The 17,189-nt window shown below is 54.4% G+C and overlaps 1 protein-coding gene across 2 annotated transcripts in view; it reads right to left on the bottom strand.

The window, feature by feature from the left end:
• TEX264 (testis expressed 264, ER-phagy receptor) overlaps positions 1-16,955 on the bottom strand; it is a 42,437-nt gene extending 25,482 nt beyond the window's left edge. Inside the window, exons 1-4 of one of the 2 annotated variants that reach the window (XM_064453922.1) lie at positions 16,836-16,954; positions 15,818-15,885; positions 14,399-14,690; positions 7,567-7,788 (exon numbers count right to left, since the gene is read on the bottom strand). In XM_064453922.1, the coding sequence (XP_064309992.1) occupies positions 7,567-7,788; positions 14,399-14,656 (480 nt within the window). In that variant the 5' untranslated portion in view covers positions 14,657-14,690; positions 15,818-15,885; positions 16,836-16,954. Of the gene's footprint in view, positions 1-7,566; positions 7,789-14,398; positions 14,691-15,817; positions 15,886-16,835 lie in introns of both variants that reach the window. The other variant, XM_064453923.1, reaches the window with a different exon arrangement.
• Between the last annotated feature and the right edge of the window lie 234 nt (positions 16,956-17,189).

Genomic DNA, 17,189 nt, shown 5'->3' with positions numbered 1-17,189 from the left:
CATGAGCCGAACCCGAGCCGGGTCCAAAAGTCCCTCTGGCATTAAATAACATTGCCCACCAAAAATCCCTTCCACCTGCTCAGCTCCCAGCCTGACCTCGTGGGTGTCCTGGCCTCCCCTGCCCACTCCCCCACACAGCACTGAAGGCAAAGTCGTTCACAGGACTGAAACTTCTTTGGAGGGTTTCATCGTTAAATATGTTTAATAAATAAAAGTTGCCACGAACATGCCAACTGATGTGACATGACATGCAGCTGGAGGTTGCCAACCAGCAGTGAGCAGGTGGCCTCGCTGGAGAGAGACCGCTGAAAACCAGCTGTCAGCACAGGTCAGCGGGAGATGAATGTGCCTGTGAAGGCACCAAGCCTGTGCAGAGACACCTTGGGGTCCCTCTCCAGTTCCTGCCGTTGCACATCACCTTCCAGAGAGGCTCGGGCTGCAGCATCACGGTACCCATGCCTCACCTGCTCCTCTTGCCCAGCCCAAGTTCAAGAGCTTCACCAGCTCCTGGCAAAGAGCACACACCAGCCAAGGGTGCCCTCCAACACTGACGGCCAAGCTGCTCCAGTGCTCACCCTTGACATCAACCAGGCTGGTGGGGAACCAGAGATGGGTAGGGACAGACTTGTAGCTTGCTGGGACCCCCACCCTTAAAATGTCTTCCCCTAAAATAAGGCAAGGCCAAAATCTCATCTGCTTACATCACCTCTTTTACCAGCAGCAGAAACAATGTGTAAAGCCCAGGTGAAAGCATAGAGAGTGATGGACTCAACGTGCACCACCACACACCCCAACGCCCACCAGCTCCCGGGCAATCAGAAACACTTGCCCAAAGCCATCTCTGACATTGCCCTTTTCTGCTCTCTCTTCTTCTTTTCTTGTGGCCACAAGCAGTGCTAGAAGACCTCAGCAGCACATGGCAGGCTTGATGCAACATCCCCTGTACCTCAGTTTCCCTGGCTACAGGGAGATGCTGCAAGCATCAGGCTCTGCTCCACTGCTGTTTGGGGGAACAGATTGCAAACACCCAACACATCCCCAAGCCCAGCTGGGTTCCTAAAAGAGAAGGAAGACTCAATCCACTATGTAGCACTTGCGGATACGAGTGACGGATGATGAAGACAAAACCATTGAGAACTTCCTTGGTCATAGGATAAACCAAGCCAGAGCAGTATCTGAGTTGGGTTTTGTTTCTAAGAGGGGAAAATAAGTAGGATTGGTCTTGTTTCTTCCCCCTCATTCCAAACCCTGCTGATGGCTGGCTGTCACCAGTAGGGCAAAACTAGGGAGGTGGCTTGTCATCAATCCCCCACTGAGTCAGACTGTAACACTGAGGTAAAAAAAAAGAAACAAAAAACCACAAAAGCAAAAAAAAAAATCTGGAAAGCAAAAACTCTCACCCTCTACCAGGAGTCTGTCTGCACCACCCACCCCAAGTGTCCACAACTCCCCACCCCAACCAAGTACCACCCACTGGAGATGTGGTCTGTGGCTACACCCATGCCTGAGGTATCTGAGGGACAACTGCTGGGCATGGCCCCAGCTTGCCTCTGCTGCAGCCTCTAAGTACACAACGGGTGGGCACTGGGTGCTAGCGAGGTCTGTCTGCAGTGGCAAACCATACGTGACTTGACCTACAGCCCAGCTTGGGACCCATGCAGACACGTGCAAGGGCTCCCAAAACAATTCCCCCAGAGTCTGTATCCTTCCTCCAAGCCCCTGCCAGCAGGGCCCAGCAGCCTGTCATGCTGTCAGCTCTGGTCTCATCTCTGCCATCAATATAAGTTAGACACATCAAATCCTCTGTGACTCTCAAGGCTTTTTTTTCCCCCCTGGTTTTTATTTGATGCATGACGATTGCTTAACAGCAGCATCAGATAACCTCCTGTCTTCCTGGGAACTCTACAGACCTATATTCAAGTGCAAGTGAGCTTGAACTGAAGGTCATGCCAGCTAGCCAGGCAGCCAAGGCACCTCCTCTCTCCCCAGCATCCCAAACCTCTCAAGGCATCTGCAAACTGATTCCCATGGTCAGCTTGGGGCATGAGAAAAGGGAAGGAAGAGGATGGAGAGCTCCATCTCCCCAAAAGCCACAGGCATATTCTGCAGGGTGACCCACTGATGTGAGGAGGGAGAAGGTCATCTAGATGAGTCCTTTTAGGTCCACATGATGAGACACTGAGGGCAGCAAAGTCTTAGGTTGGTAATTATAAGTGCTGGTATCCTGCTCCTCATCCTCCTTGGTGAGATGGATATGCAACTTTGAGTGGCCTTGGCTCAGTAAGGGCTCCACCTTCAGCCTGTGGTCCCCAGAGCTCACAGGAGACCAAATGAGTTCATGAGGACAAGCAAAGCTATGGTAGAGGAACAGGACTGGCAGAGAGGGCTGGGCATCTGTATTACCCGCTAGACCCTGGGAGGAAAGCCTTGGGCGGGAGCTGATCAGCTGGAGCTGCCACTGTGATCGTGTCTCATGCACGCGCAGACTGCAGCTCAGACTGCTCACATATGACAAGCTGGTATTTAAAAAGGCTTCATTCACAGAGCCCGAAATAAACTAAATCAGCCAGGAGAAAGAATTTAAGTGGAAAAACACCCCAATAATTGAGCCCTCCTTGCAAATGTTTTACCAGCTGCCAACCCCCAACACAGCCATGCAAAAAGATTGCTCCATGGTTTCGCTTTTAAAACAAAAACCGTCTGGAACAGGAACACAGCTCCACAGACCTTCATTTATAACAACTGGGAGAAAAGCAACATGAACAGATCTGAGCAAAACCAGCAGCTGTGGCAGCGTAGCCAGGGAAGCAGGACGGGAAAGACGAGGTGCAGCCTTACTCACAAGGGCGCTGGGCACCAAGGCTTAGCTGCCATAAAGGACCACGTGTACATTCCCAGTCCCCTACAGACAGAAAGTCGTTCACATTAAGAAGCCATTTGGGGTGCTGGGTATGGGAAGAGAGTCTGAAGGATGACACAGACTCTGGACACGTCAGTCAGCCAGGGGAAACCTTGGTGGCACCACTGAGGAGGGAGAAGTGTTCAGCGAATATTTCTGCAGTGGATTTAGGACAAAGCCAGACAACACAGGCAGAGGAAGTGGGTGGAATGTTTGCTCTTCCATGGGAGGATATAACACACAGCTCACAGGTCAAGATAACGTACATTTAAAACATGCCGAAGGCCTGGCTGACAAGCTGTCTACATGTCAAAGGGTGATCTCTGGCCAGCTGGAGATGCTAGAAAGTCCCAAGAGAGACAGCAGCCTGTACCTGCCAATATTCAAATGGGTAAATATCTGACTCGGGCAAGTGCAGGCTGGTCAGGCAAAGACTGAGCCAAGGCAAAATAAATGGATGGCTGTAACAAGACCAGATCACCAGGAAGCGAAGGAGACTGGCATAAATAATGCCAACCAACACACATTTACAGCTGTCAGATCCTGTTGGCAAACATGATTTATTTTTGTGGGGATTGTGGGCTTGACTGATAAACAAACCAGCACCCGTGCCATGCATTCAAACTCAGAATATGTAGGACTTGGTACCATTTCCCTTTTTTAATCAAGAAACTACAAGTCAATCAAAGGACACTGGCACATGTTTGAAGTCACTGTTAGCTGGCTCAGAACAAACCCATGACTGTGGGGGTCCGCGGCAGGGGCCAAGATCTCCACCAGAGATCTGTGCAGCACAGCAATAAGACCATTGCTGAAATAAAGCATCCATTTGTGATACTGACAAGTCAAAGAACTTTCTAAGCTGAAGACAGGTTAAAAAAAAGTCTAAAGAAAGGACCCAGCAATTAAGATTGGAAAATATGGAAAATATGCCAGTGGAAGACTTTACAAGCTCTCTATATTTAGCTTATCAGAGAGAGGCAAGAGGTGACTGCATCCTAAATTGCCTAAACAGCTCACGCTCTGGTTCAGAGAAGGGTGCAAGGCAGGCAGAACTATGCTGGCATTGCTGCTCTCCTTTATTTGTACACTTGCACACCCTCCTCAGCTGGACAGACCACAAAACTGACCCAAAATCCCAGGGAAAGAAGCCAGGTTAAGACAGTCACTTCTAGGGCTGCAGTGGGAGGCACCTGACAGCTCCACCTCGGATGTGGTTAGCTACCTCTCCAGCTGCCAGAGGAGCAGGGACGGGGAGACCCAAGCCCACCTACCTGGCAGCACCCACTAGATGCCAGCATAGATGTAGAGAGATGCGGACACATACAGCCCGCTGTGGAGAGCTCGTTACACCCAAGCCAGAATAAACGCTCCTTGAAATGGTGGGAGGTTACAGGGGAATAACCCACTCCCAGAGCTGCCAGAAAGGGTCTCCACTAGGAAAGAGCTTTGCAAGAGCTCTCCTTTGCACCCAGAAGTCGGGACTGCCAGGTCTGAATGGCAGCTGTGCCATAGGGCAAGCGTATATGCCCTGGGAAAGTGGGGCATACCTGCCTGGCAGCAGGGAGAGGCATCAGTAGGAGCTATTAGGGAAGAAATGCTTTTGAAGGACACTAAATAATCCCAGCCTATGCCTTAAATAACCCATGCTTGGAGCAATGAGCCATCAGGCTCTCCTGGGCTTCTCCAAAGGCGATTCTAGCCAGCAAGTCACTGCTTCTGCCAGCCTGCCATCCCAGGGGAACGATGTCCTCTTACCTGCTGGGATGGCTGCAGCCATCTTCCCCACAGTTCCTGAAAGCTGTGGCTCCACACAAAGAGTTGTAGAAATGCTAGCTCCTGACCTCCATGAGAGCCAGGGGGGTGAGGAGGCACGCTGCAAGGGTGGCCTGACTGCAGCGCTCCCTGCTCCATGACAGCCCATCTTCCTTCCATCCCTAATGAAAGGGGACACTATCATCCTACTTATTTTTTTAATTATTGTTATAAATTTTATTTTTAATCTTCCCTGTCCCTCTGAAGCAGCAGCAGGCTGGGACACATGAAGCCCAGACTGCTGAAAGCCAGCACCGCTGCACCCGCACTGCTTGGGAAACCTGAGCCATGGGTACCCCATGGACACCAGCGAGTCCAAGGGAGCCATGCTCCCCCTTCACATCCACCAGCCTTCAGCCTTGGTGGCCAATGTCCCTAACAGTTAACCTCAGGGGATGTCATGGGAAGGGCACTGGACGGCCACACACTCCGGTGTTTCCTCCAGCTCTTTCCTAAGACTTCCCTACCACCTCTTGCAGTCCTGCTCCCTCAGCTGGTCCCCAAACCCTCAGCTCCTCTGGCCCACACATCCCCTCCAGACCCCTTCTCCTCCCATATTTTTCAGCCTTTCCAAAGCTTTCTCCACCCTTCCTCCCCACCTTCCACCCCCTTTCCATGCCTCTTCCACCTCCCTCTCCAACCCCAGCTTTCCCACACCTTCCTATGACTAGGTAGCCATGCCATCCTCCTTCCATTTCAGCCAATTCCCTCCCTCCATGGGAGCTGGCACTTCATCTCTGCCACTGAGCTCCCTTTTGTGCCTCCTGGCTTTTGCTATCCCAACTCTATTCTCCCTGCTGCCACCAGGACTGGAGGGCAATGGGGGCACCAGCGTGCTCAGCAGGCCTGACCCCGAGCTCTCATTAACAGTGCCCTTCTCAAAGCAGGCACAGCGTGAAATAAATAAATAAAGCAAATCTCTGTCTCGCTGCTGTCTCGGGTTGCTTAAGGGAGCCGGGCACTGGGGGTGGGATGAAGGATGCTATTTGGAGAAGCTGTCTCCATGGCAACCCCCATTCCCACCACCAAGCGGGCACAGGTCACCTGTTTCCATGAAAGTTTCCCCCCTCCCTCCCCATCCCTCCGCAGGGGAAATGCCAGCGCAGCCCCAGGGGTGCAGGCAGTCCAGCCTGCAGGAGAAGCGGCAGGGATGCTGCTAGCATGGCTGCAAATGGCCTCCAAAGTCCCCCACACATCAGAGGAAGCCAGGGCATCCCCATGGACCGCGACAGCAAGGCAACCCCATCAACTCTCTGCCTGCATCCCCACAATCAGTCTAACACGAGCAGAGGGGCTGCGCTCTGCTGCAGGACTTCAGGATGGATGCAGGCACGCACCCTGACACACATGCTGTTTTGACCAGAGCAGATATCAAAACGTGTCCCCTCCCTCCACACGTGGCCCTGGGTGCTGCATTTCCATACGATTTCAGTTATTTATTTTAATTTTAAAACAGCCGCTCCCATTAAATGCTGCCAGGTGCTCCCAGAACAACCCATGGTTCCCTTTTTAGCTCTAACAACTCCACCTCTCATGCGACAGATAAGCTCACTAGGACGTTTCAAGTGAAGCAGCATCAGCCCCATGTCGCCGAGCACTCCCGCAGCCAACCTGTGCTCCCACCTATGCCAGCCCCCTCCCTGCACACCCACACATCTGCTGCAAGGCTGCCAGCACTGCCCAATACCCCCCGCACCAAAACAGCCAGCAGAGCTCCAGGAAGAGACATAGAGAAAATGGAGCAGAGAACAGGGAACTGGTTCAGCTCTCCAGCAGGGGGATGGTGGGGATGAGCAGTGACAGTTTCACGCACTGCCAGCATTAATGCATCTTCTGCCAGTACCAGCAGGCAGCTCCCTAAGGCCGGGGCGGACAAGAGAATCAGCAAAGAGCCACCGGCTGAAGTTCTGGAGTTGGCACCCGGGAAGCCATCCTGCGGCACAGTGTAGGCTGGAGGGATTCACACGGTTCTCCGACAGGCCTGGGAGTTTCACCAGGAAAAGCAAGTTTATAAATACCACGTTTCAACATGAACAAATGAAAGCGGCAGAACTTGACAGTCAGATAATCCAGGAGCTGATTGCTGGCCCCTCCACAGCATGCTCCCCCACCAGGAAGGACAGTCCCTTCCCTCCATTGCCCAGCTGGCCAGGACCATCTTCACCCTCTAGAAAGCCTGGATCTGGAGGTATCTGTGTCAGATGTGCTGCTTGGGAACACCCTTGCTGCAGCTGGTCTGGCAGCCAGAGCAAGGTAGCAGACCTGGCTTCAAAAAGACCAGAAGCAGGGGGGATGGCCATCTGCTCCACTCAGAGGCAAGAGCAAACACAGCTCACAGCAGCTGGCTGCCCAGCAAGGGCCAGGGGCCACAAATTTCAACACATTGCTTGAAACCAAGTCTTTGTAAACCCATGGGTCAGAAAGTTTCTAACTTCTCCTCCTGCCCCTGCAGAAAACAGCTGCCCCACCAGTGAGGCTGGCACTTGAAAAAGAAGTTTCATGGCACGATGTGCTACACCAAAGGGGCACATACCTGCCAGATCCTAACAAGACACTCAAGGGGAAAACCAGCTTTTATCTCTGCATTAAGATGTGCAGCAAGTCATCAGTTGATAATTTGCTTCTCATAAACACAAACCAGCAGAAAAGACACCCCTGTGCCTACGGAGCAAATGGGAGGACATCCCTGCTGGGGAACTACCTGCCAGATTGCAAAAGGAGATCTTGACGGTAGGGCCCAAGGGAAGACATCAAGAAATGACACAACAGAGCAGCCCGATCAGCTGTCATCAAGAGAAGGCTCCGACAGTCCACTGAACACATGCGACACTCTTCATGCCACACTCACTTACCTTGATGTAGGTATCAAGGGCTGGGTGGACACGGTTGACTGCTAGATGGATTGACAATGGTGTAGTGAATGGGAAGGTCGCCATGACCACGTGGCTGGGAGCAGGGAAGGAGAAGATCTTGAAGCCATACTTCTGGAACCGCTTGATCTGCTCTTCTGGTGGCTTTGTGTCTCCCTCGCTCAGGATTCGGCCTATGGCGAAGCGGCACTTCTCTGGAGGCACCTGATTGAGGGGGACAGGCAGATGGCATCAGAAAAGAGAGGCTTAAGAATGGCCAAAACCTCAACCTGCTGAGCACAGAGGCAGACCACCATGAACCAGAGTAAAGGCAATAGCCCAGCATGATCAGGCATACCAAACAAGGTGATAGCTCTGAACCAAAACTGATCCACGCCCAAACTGTCTATGCTCCTCCCAGCCTAAACTCACAGCCTGGAGGGGAAGGTACTGCTCCCCTCCTTGGAGGGCAGAAGGACCTGCAGCAAAGAAGAACTAAACCCCACTGGGCTGCTCACCCAAACCCACCCAGGTGACAGCCACTGCAGATAGTGTCTCTCATGACCCCCCCCATCAGAGACCCAACTGTTGAGACGTGCTCACCGCTGTCCCCATCTGCAGGACATCCCTGTGGCTTTGGGAGGGGTGGGGGGGGTGGGGGCTAAAAAGAGATGTGACCACAACATACCCAGCTTGCCTCCATCCCACCCCCAAAGAGGTCACCCTGCAGGGGTACCTGCCTGCAGCAGCTACCTGCACACGCAACTCACCAGCATGGGCCACCAGCACTAAGCCAGAGAGAAATCCAGAGGCTGCTAGGTCCCTCCTAAGCAGGCACACTCAGTCTGGCACAGTTTTAAGGGTGGGAAAACTGAGGCATGTAAGACTTGCAAGCAATCACCAAGATGTTTGCAGCAACACGAAGAAAAACACACCCGCTTCTATCCTGGACTCAAACAACATGCAAAATATAAAGCATGCTCTTTCCAGATTTGGGAATGTCTCCTGTTAAGACAGGGGGCTGCAGGGCTCCCAGCCCAGCAAGAGGGGTGCTCAAGGCTCTGCTCCTGTCACAGGGATAGCCCACGGGACTCCAACCATATCCATGCCAAAGCTGACCCAGGCCACAGCTTTTATTTCTCATTTTTAACAAAATCCCACCATTCAAGTTCATATTTTCCCATGGCACTAGGCAGGAACATGGCAGGGGGCAGGAGAGCCCAGCAACTCCCACCCTCTGATACCACCTGAGGGCACAGTGTGTCTTCCTACTGCTGAGATCAGAGTCCAGCTCCCTCCTTTAACTCCAGCAAAGCTGCTGTCCTTTCTGCTCCTAAAGAGATGCTTGAAGAAGGGGCTGGCAGGCAGAAACTAGGCTCCTTCCGCCAGGGCATACTGGCCTAAAAAAGGAGCCCAGGAAGAACAGGTGGTGAAGGGGGCACCAAGGAAGGGGGCACCAAGGAAGGGGGCACCAAGGAAGGGGGCACCAAGGAAGGGGGCACCAAGGAAGGGGGCACCAAGGAAGGGGGCCCCATCTGAGTGTTCATGCTTCCCCTGCCACCTGCTCTCGAGCCCGCTGGATAACAAGATGATGTGGCAGCCAGCAAGCAGGAACAGCAGATGTACGAGTCTGGCCACCTTCTGCCAACCTCTTCTGGTGAGGGCTGGAGAAGCAAAGTCTCCAAACTCCTGCCATACAAGGCAGCAGAACTCACCAGGAACTGCCAGGACACCCAACAGTGGCAGCAAGACAGACAGACACCCTGCAGGCATTTACATCACAAAGCTCTCGCAGGTAAGATGGGAGGCAGAGAGAGTGACCACAAGGCCATTGTGTTACTATTTCCCATCCCCATGTGCCCCCCAAAGGGGATCTCCATTCTGTGCTCCCCAATCTCATCCCTACCTTTGCCTGTGCTAAAGCTCAGCAACATCTCCTCCTGCAGCATAACTACCCCACACCACACTCCTTGCCCTCCCTTTCCCTTAAACACCCTTTAATGTTGCACAGCAGGACCATCCTGAAGGGGAAACATAAACTAATATAAATAGGAAGGGAGAAAACAGTGTCAGAAGCAGCAGCAGCCATCAGGCTGGGGACTGGTGTGCCTGACAGCTCACTCTTGCCCTCCTGTGCTGCAAGAGGGAGCTGCAGACAGGGCTGTGCTGAGCATCGCTGCTTGGGGCAGGGAAGGAAAAGCAGATCCATCCCAAAGACAGCAAGAGGCAGCAGTAAAAGGCATCTGTGGGGAAAGGCCCACAAGAAGCAAGGAGATAAGGGAAATCTACATAAAATTCCTTTAAACAAGCAATCTCTATTTATGTACTGAGCAAAGACAGTTCACCCCCTGACTCAGAACAGCTGACAGAAGGACCCAAGCTGCCGGAGTGGGCAGCACCACTTGGGCCAGGCACGTTTGCTTCCTCCCTTCTCCTTTTAACTTTCTTTTTCATAGCATGCAGCCCCACAAGTGCAGCAGCAAGGCAGATTTGCCTCCTCCTCTGTCTGGCAAAGCCCATCTTAAGGGAAGGAAGGAAATACTCCAGTTAAAGCCAGACTTTCCACAACAAATTTGTCCTTTCGGTGTGGGCAGGTGCTGATCAAAGCCTCTGCTCCACCAAGCGCCGACAGAGGAGTTTTGGAAATTATTAGTTAACTTATTTGGCAACTTTGCCAGTGGGAGAAAAACCCATTCCTGCATTCAGAGAGCATTTTGGCCTCATCCATCCAATGCTTGGGTACACGCTGGTTGCTGAGCACACAAACATGTGGCCTGCAAGCAAAAGGCCCTAGCATGTGCCTACAGCTAAACGTGAGCAGAAGCATTCAGCTGGAGCTGAGCACAAACCCGCCCGCCACATTCAGTCCTTGCCAGGGAGTTATTTTTGTTCCTGCCAGAGGTGGGAGAAGGAGAGAGAAGTCCTCTGGGTTGCTAAATATTAAATAAAAAGAAAAAAAGTGTGCAAATCAATATTAATCTTGTCCATTAAAACACATAAAACATCACTGGCAGGGGTTCGGCAGCACTTGGGGAGCATCCTTGCATGAATGCCAGAGATCCAGGAGCCGGCAGGGAGCCCTGGGGATGCCAGTGTCAGTGGCCACTCTAAGGCCCAGCATGACCTCGAGACAGTCCACCTCCTCCAAGCCACAGGGCTCTGCCCAGCCCCACTCCCAGCCAAGAGCCAACACACAGCTGCTGGTCTCTAGCTCTGTCATCCCTGTCCTCTCTCCTAGCAAGAGTCTCCTTTGGCCATGAGTCCAACAGCACAGCAAATGCCACACTGGCACCTGCCAGTCATCAGCCTCTTCCTGCTGCAACACTGGGGGCCCAGGAGCACCAAACTCCCCAGGGGCTGGCGGCTGCAAGCTGGACTCGAGGCAGCTGCCTGGCCAGAGCCTGCTGGCGCTCAGCCAGGGTCACCGCAGGACACAACAGACAGTGAGCACAGTCTGCTGTCTGATGACAAAAGACCTATTTTTGGTGACAAGTCAACATCCACAGTGGGTGGCCAGCTCTGGGCAGACCAGCCTCTGCCAGAGGGTGCTTCACCGAGGTCAGGAGAGCACCAAGAACAAGGAGGAAGAGGAGGAGGTCATCTCTTCCTCATAGGGGAAAGGCAGCCTGGGTGACCAATCCCACCCCGCTTGAACTCCAGGAATGAGGAGCCAGCAGCACACACCATCTCCCATGCCATCAAGGCTACAGTGGGTATGTGCACAAAGGGGCACTCCACGGGACGCTGGGGTGCCCAGCGCCTGAGCCAGCACACAGGCCATAAGCGTTGCAGCCCCTAGCCAAGCAATCCAACCAAAACTGGCCCCTTCTTCACCTGCCGAGTGGCAAGGAAGCCCTCTGCCCATCCTGCCCAAGCACACCTTCACCCTCCAGCACCCTGACTGGCCTGGCCTGCCCATCAGTGAGATGCAGATCCCTGACGGAACCAATTTAGGAGCCACAGATCAGTCCATGGAAGGTACCATCAGCACCCCAGCTGCTCTGGCAGGCCCAGGTCTGGTGGCGTGCTTATTGCTGTCAGACAAGAGGAGGCTCCTCCTGCCGTGCAGAACCCCAGGCACCACAGCTATGTCCAGCACGGCCCACTGTGCCCCAGGCACTGCAGTGTCTGTGGAGGCAGGGGCTCGGGCCAATGTCACCTACCCAATGTCATGAGCAAAGGCAGCCCTTCCAGAGAAGGGCAAGGTCTGTGGGGCTCCCTGCCAAGCCTCTGAGGGCAGGTTAGGCTCCTGTCACAGGAACGGACCCCACAGTCTCCAGAGCTTAGGACACCCAGTCACAGAGATGCTTTGTTGGTCCACAAGAGCTTCCAGCACCCTTCAGGCTCACTCCACAAATGTGTAGCACCCAGAGCCTTTGCTGTGCCCATCCTGAGTACCACCTTCCAGGAGGCTCCCAGAGGGAGGCAACTGACCTGACCAGCATCACCACCAGGATCTTCCAGCCTGACCCAGACTTGGGGCCATGCACCCTCCAAAATGTCTAGAGACCCACACAAACTCACTACCATCCTTCACAAGGGGCCCACCATGGATTGTAGCTCCCCACTGTTTCCTGCCTTTTGTAAGGAGCTCCTTCTCATGCACCAGCTAGAGGCACTCGCACACCACACTGGATCAGTGGTCAGTCCGCGGGCAAGCAAGTACAGACCCCCTCAGCAGAGGCAGGAAATAGGGCCTCCAGATCCAGCAGCATGCTCCAGTCCAGACTGGGCACTAGCTGGGCCACCAGGTGCCATTCATCCATGCTGGCAGAGAAGGTCTTCCCCTCCCAAGAGACCCGACTGCAAAACGAGAAACAGTTGGCTTCCAAAACCCTGGATGGCCACTGGAGACTCAGAGACAAGGTCTGCAGCCCCACTGCCTGTTCTAACTGCAGGGTGAGGGCAGAGATGTGACAGCTGCAGAAGAGGAGAAAAGAGACAGGACCAGAAAAACAATGCAGCTTCATCCTGTATGGTCAGTACAACTTTCCAGGGTCATATAGGAGCCGCTCCCTCCCAGCCTCACCTGGTGCTGCCAGGGAAAGCACTCTCTGTCCCAGCCATGGCAGGAGTCACCACAAATACCCTTATCGGTATCTGTGGGCCACAGCAGCACAAGCTTTCTCTAGCCCATGCTTCGGCAAACAGAGAGGCAAGGCACAGCACCCAAACAGAAAAGGACTGCATGTCAACCACAGGCAGGTCCACATTGTGTCCCTGGAGCAGGGCAGCACCAAGCACAGATACCTAGCCCTTCTGACAGCATCAACTGTCCTGCTCCACCCCAGAGATGCCAGGGGAAGAAGCAGCAGCACCAGGGTTCTCAACTCCAGAAGAGGACCTTGACACAAGGACAAGGACACAAATTAGTGGTGGGGGAATTTGCCACTCTGACCACATGGGCCCTAGCACACCAGGCACTCCCCAAGACTCCCATCCCTCACCCGCTCCAAACATGACACTTCTTGTGGACAAAAGTGTTCAAGCATGTCAAGTCAAACCCTGCCTCCGCCTGCTCATCCAAGAAGGCACAAAGTCATCTTTGTCACCCTCCTTCCCAGGCCAGGAAGAGGCACTGCAGGGTCTCTCTTCTCTGCCTCCCATGATCCAGAAGCAAAAACTGGAAGGTAAAGATAAGTCAGGTTGTCACAGGATACAAACACGCAAGGTGGTTGAGCACACCAGGCTCCACTGAGCACAGCCAGCTCAGTGTTTTCTTGCCTCTGAAATCTTCCTGCCACAGTGCTCCAAGAAGCCACTCAGCACTACGTTTTCATGGACAAGTTGCCTCTAGGCAGGTCCAACCCTTGGGAGCACCATCTTGCAAGCAACAAAACAGGGGCAGGCACTATGTGGCCCATGGGGGTTCCTAAAGCAGGGCCAGTCACCCCCAGGGCAGAAGCACTGGGAAAGAGCTATCAGCCCAAGCACTGTGCCCCGTGCCAGCCCCCAGCACATGTGCCCAAGCACATGCACAGGGCTGCTGGCCACCCCACAATCCCTCCCTCCCCAGCATTCCTCCACGGTCACACTAGCTACTGCAGAATTACTGGGGAGCCAGGCTGTCTGCCACAGACAAATGCTCACATGCCATTATCTGGAGATCCTAGTGCCACCAAGCATCAGCAGCCAGGCTCCTCACCCCCCAGAAAGTTCTGATGCACTTTTGTTTGCTCCTTGTCCTGGACCGTACCCGACAGAGTACTTAACTCTGGCCAGCAGCCATCAGGCAGCACGCTTTCTGCTCACCTCTCAGCCTGAAGAGCATCATGGAGTAACTGTTTCATCAGACAGGAGCCCTCAGCGTGCACCACCTGAGGCTTCAGTAAGTACACTCAGGGGATGAAAGGACTACAGAGAAGCTCAGAAATACATGAGAGCACTTTCTAGTGCAAGAGGAGGAGTATGGATGAGGACACAGCAAGCTGAAAAGACCATCTGCTTTCAACCACAGATCTGCAAGTCCAGAAGGAGCCTCAGCTGTACTTCCTGCAGCCAGGGAATCTGCCAAGGAATGCCTCACCTTGGGGTCACGGGCATCAGCCATAACCAGATCCATTATCCTGCTGTTAACTTGTTCAGCAGGAACTATCAGAAGATAGCAATCTTTGCTCACCCAATGCCTTCCAGTTAGTGTTGTCCAAGAAACCATCTGCTTTCAGGTGCCTTTCCCCATAGAGCACCCTCTGCATGTCTGGGAGACCTTATGAACCCCAGTGCTCATTTATGGAGGATGAGCTGAAAGTGCCTGAAATACAGTCAGGGAGCATCCCAAGCCAGGAACCAAGGTACTGATCAAAAGAGCTTGGCAGCCCCACCAGGCACACCTTACCGTGTGAGGGTTGTCGTAGTAGACGCCGATGGAGCAGAGTTTTGAAGAGATGCTGCAGCCGTCTGTGAAGAGCTGCCCAGATTCGCCATACGGGCCCACCCTGAACTTGTAGGCCAGCGTGATGTTGCCAACAGGTGGGGAGCCAGCACTCACAACCACCTCCGTGAAGAGCCCCGAGTAGACAACAAAACCGAAGATGGTCAGCAACAGCAGCACAACCAGTGCTGCAATCAGCCCAAGGAGCACCCAGTCGGACATGCTGGACACTTGGTGCTCCACACTTCCTGATGCACTAGCAGTAAGAGGAGAGGAAAAAAAGGAGTTAAGCTAGCACTAGGACAAGCAATCACTCTCTAAAGCTACTTATTTGGAGCAAAACATGCCCAGTTCCAATTCTTCTTATGTGTGAAGCTTAAAGACAGTGGAAACCCCCCAGAAACCTCCTGCATATTAGTCCCATATTGCATCAGCCTGTTCCAATTGGTCACCAGGCTTCAGCACCTCTTGGGAATGAGGTGGTTATGGAGGGGGGATGGAGAGGCACTGTCCCCATCTCCCCAGAATCAGCCACACCGCTCATGTCTAGTCCTGCATCCAGGAGAGACTGAAAGCCACCCAGGAGCCTGCATCGCCCAACAGATACACAGCACTGGAATTAGGGGACCATAATCAAATAATTTATCATTTATAGACACCAAACCTGACATTATGACCAGGACAGCCCCTTTGTCAAAAAGTCTAAAAGCCCAGGCCCCTAATGACCTAAACGAAAACCACACTGGTTCAGAGCTGAGGCTCTGAGAAAGCTGAGGACCCAGCCAGAAAAAGCATCCTCAACACACTCAGGTGTAATTAGTTACCACTGTTCCTTTTAGGATGGCTTTTTTCAACCTAAAAGAGTTTTTAGAACACAACCAAGGCTTCCGGTTTGATTTGCTGTCTTTTCTCTCTTGTGCTGACTGCAGGACACATCAGCCTGGCAAATGCCTCCTGCTCATTTTCACCCACCAAGTGCAACCACTCTGGGGAGTTCTTGCAACCCAAACCATTGCAGGAGAGTTGTTTGTGTTTTATTCTCCCTTGAAACATCGCTCTGGTTACAAGGACTGGTTGCAATGCTCCCCTGGGACTTTCACAGGAGCTAGGTTTGAAGCAAAGGTTGAAGTAAACAATTCACCTTTACCTCCATGTTATAAACGCACTTTGTCCAAAAAAAGTAATTCACAGCAGCTGCTGTCTGCTCATCTTTACAGCGAGAGAAAAGCCACATCCTGGTAGGAACTGCGTGTAGCTCCGCTCTGCTTGACCCCAGCAGGGGTGCAGCAAAACCAAGCCCTGCAGAGCCAGCACCACCGGCTATGTTCTTGGTGCTACAGTAGTGCCAGGCCAGGCACCGTCTCACACCGTGGCCCTACTCACCTGAAAAACAGGCTCAGCCCAGAAACCGTTCACGACATCTGATCCTCAGGCATGGGGGATCTGTGCTACTGCAGCAGGAAAAAATAATTATCATTGCTTCCTTTCTAGTTCATGAGGCCAAAGGCAAAACAGAGTCATGGCAGAGCACCCAAAAGGCGTCCAGTTGCCTCAGACCTGCTCCCCAGAGGAGGGGCGCCCCAAGGAGCACCTTCTCCTGCACGACCCCAAATGCCAAGACTCCTTCCCAGAACTCAGAGGCTGAACACACAGGGACCAAGAAATGCAGAAACTGGAAAGCGATGGCGAAGAAGGACCATGTCCTGCAGCTGCCTCTGCTGGTGTGTCCCACCACGGCTGTCCCCTGGATCCCCCAGGGACCCATGAGCCATACCCGATGCTGCTATCAGGTGACCCCAGAGCAGCGCACTGCCGGACCGACAGCCTGGCCGGAGCTATACATCCCTACTGATTCCTAGCAGTACTTTGCCTCCTCCCTATAAACAACACAGATTTATTACTTATAAATCACGGTTTCAGTGATTCTCCATGAGTTGCCAGCCCAACGCCCAGCCTGGCCCCCGAGGAGAAACGGGTATTTTGGGCTATTTTTCCCGGTTGCGGCGGCTCGTTCCCCGCCAGCGGCGGGCACGGTCCGTTTCCCACCTGCCCTCCTGACGGGCAGCGAGAGCAGAGCTCGCCCGGTCCCCGCCCGGCCCGGAGGCCGTGCCCCGGCCCGTGCCCGCGCCCGCGCGGGGGAGTTTGACCCGATCGTCCCCAAGAAGTGCCGGCGGTGGGCAGCGCCCTCAGCACTGGCGACCCCGCCACCGGAGCAGGGAGGGACCTGCCGAGCCGCCGCCGGGCTCTGCCAGCGCTCCCCGGTTCCCAGCAGGCCGCGGCCCGGGGGAACCGCAGCAGAACGGCGCTGACCCGCCCGGCCCTGCCACGCCCCCGCAGAGACCCCCCTCAACCCGCCCCGGTGGCGGCCGGAGGGATCCCGGCGGCCCCCTCCCCTCCTCACCCGGGGCTCGGCAGTGACGGCCAGACAGAACCGATCCCGGCGCCTCGCTCGCCCCGCCCCCGGCAGGCGGTAGCCGCGCGCGCGCGGCGGGGAGGGGGAACGGGGCGCGCGCGCAGCCACCGCCTGCCGGGGACAGGGCGGGGCGCTGAGCCGCGCCAATGGAGGAGGGGAGGGGGTGGGGCTTTCCGGCGGGGACGGGGGAGCGCCCCGCCGAGGTGGGCGCGCCATGGCGGGTGGGCGGTGGCAGCTCACCCACCCACTCCAGCCCCCGCGAGTGGGCCCGGCGGGACCCGGCGCAGCCTCACCGGGCCCCCGGCACTTCCAGGACCTCCCTGCCGCGCGCGTCCCCCAGCC

This window comes from Phalacrocorax carbo, chromosome 6 (assembly GCF_963921805.1).
Source record: "Phalacrocorax carbo chromosome 6, bPhaCar2.1, whole genome shotgun sequence".
Lineage (NCBI taxonomy): Eukaryota > Metazoa > Chordata > Aves > Suliformes > Phalacrocoracidae > Phalacrocorax > Phalacrocorax carbo.
This window is presented reverse-complemented; position numbering and strand designations above follow the sequence as displayed.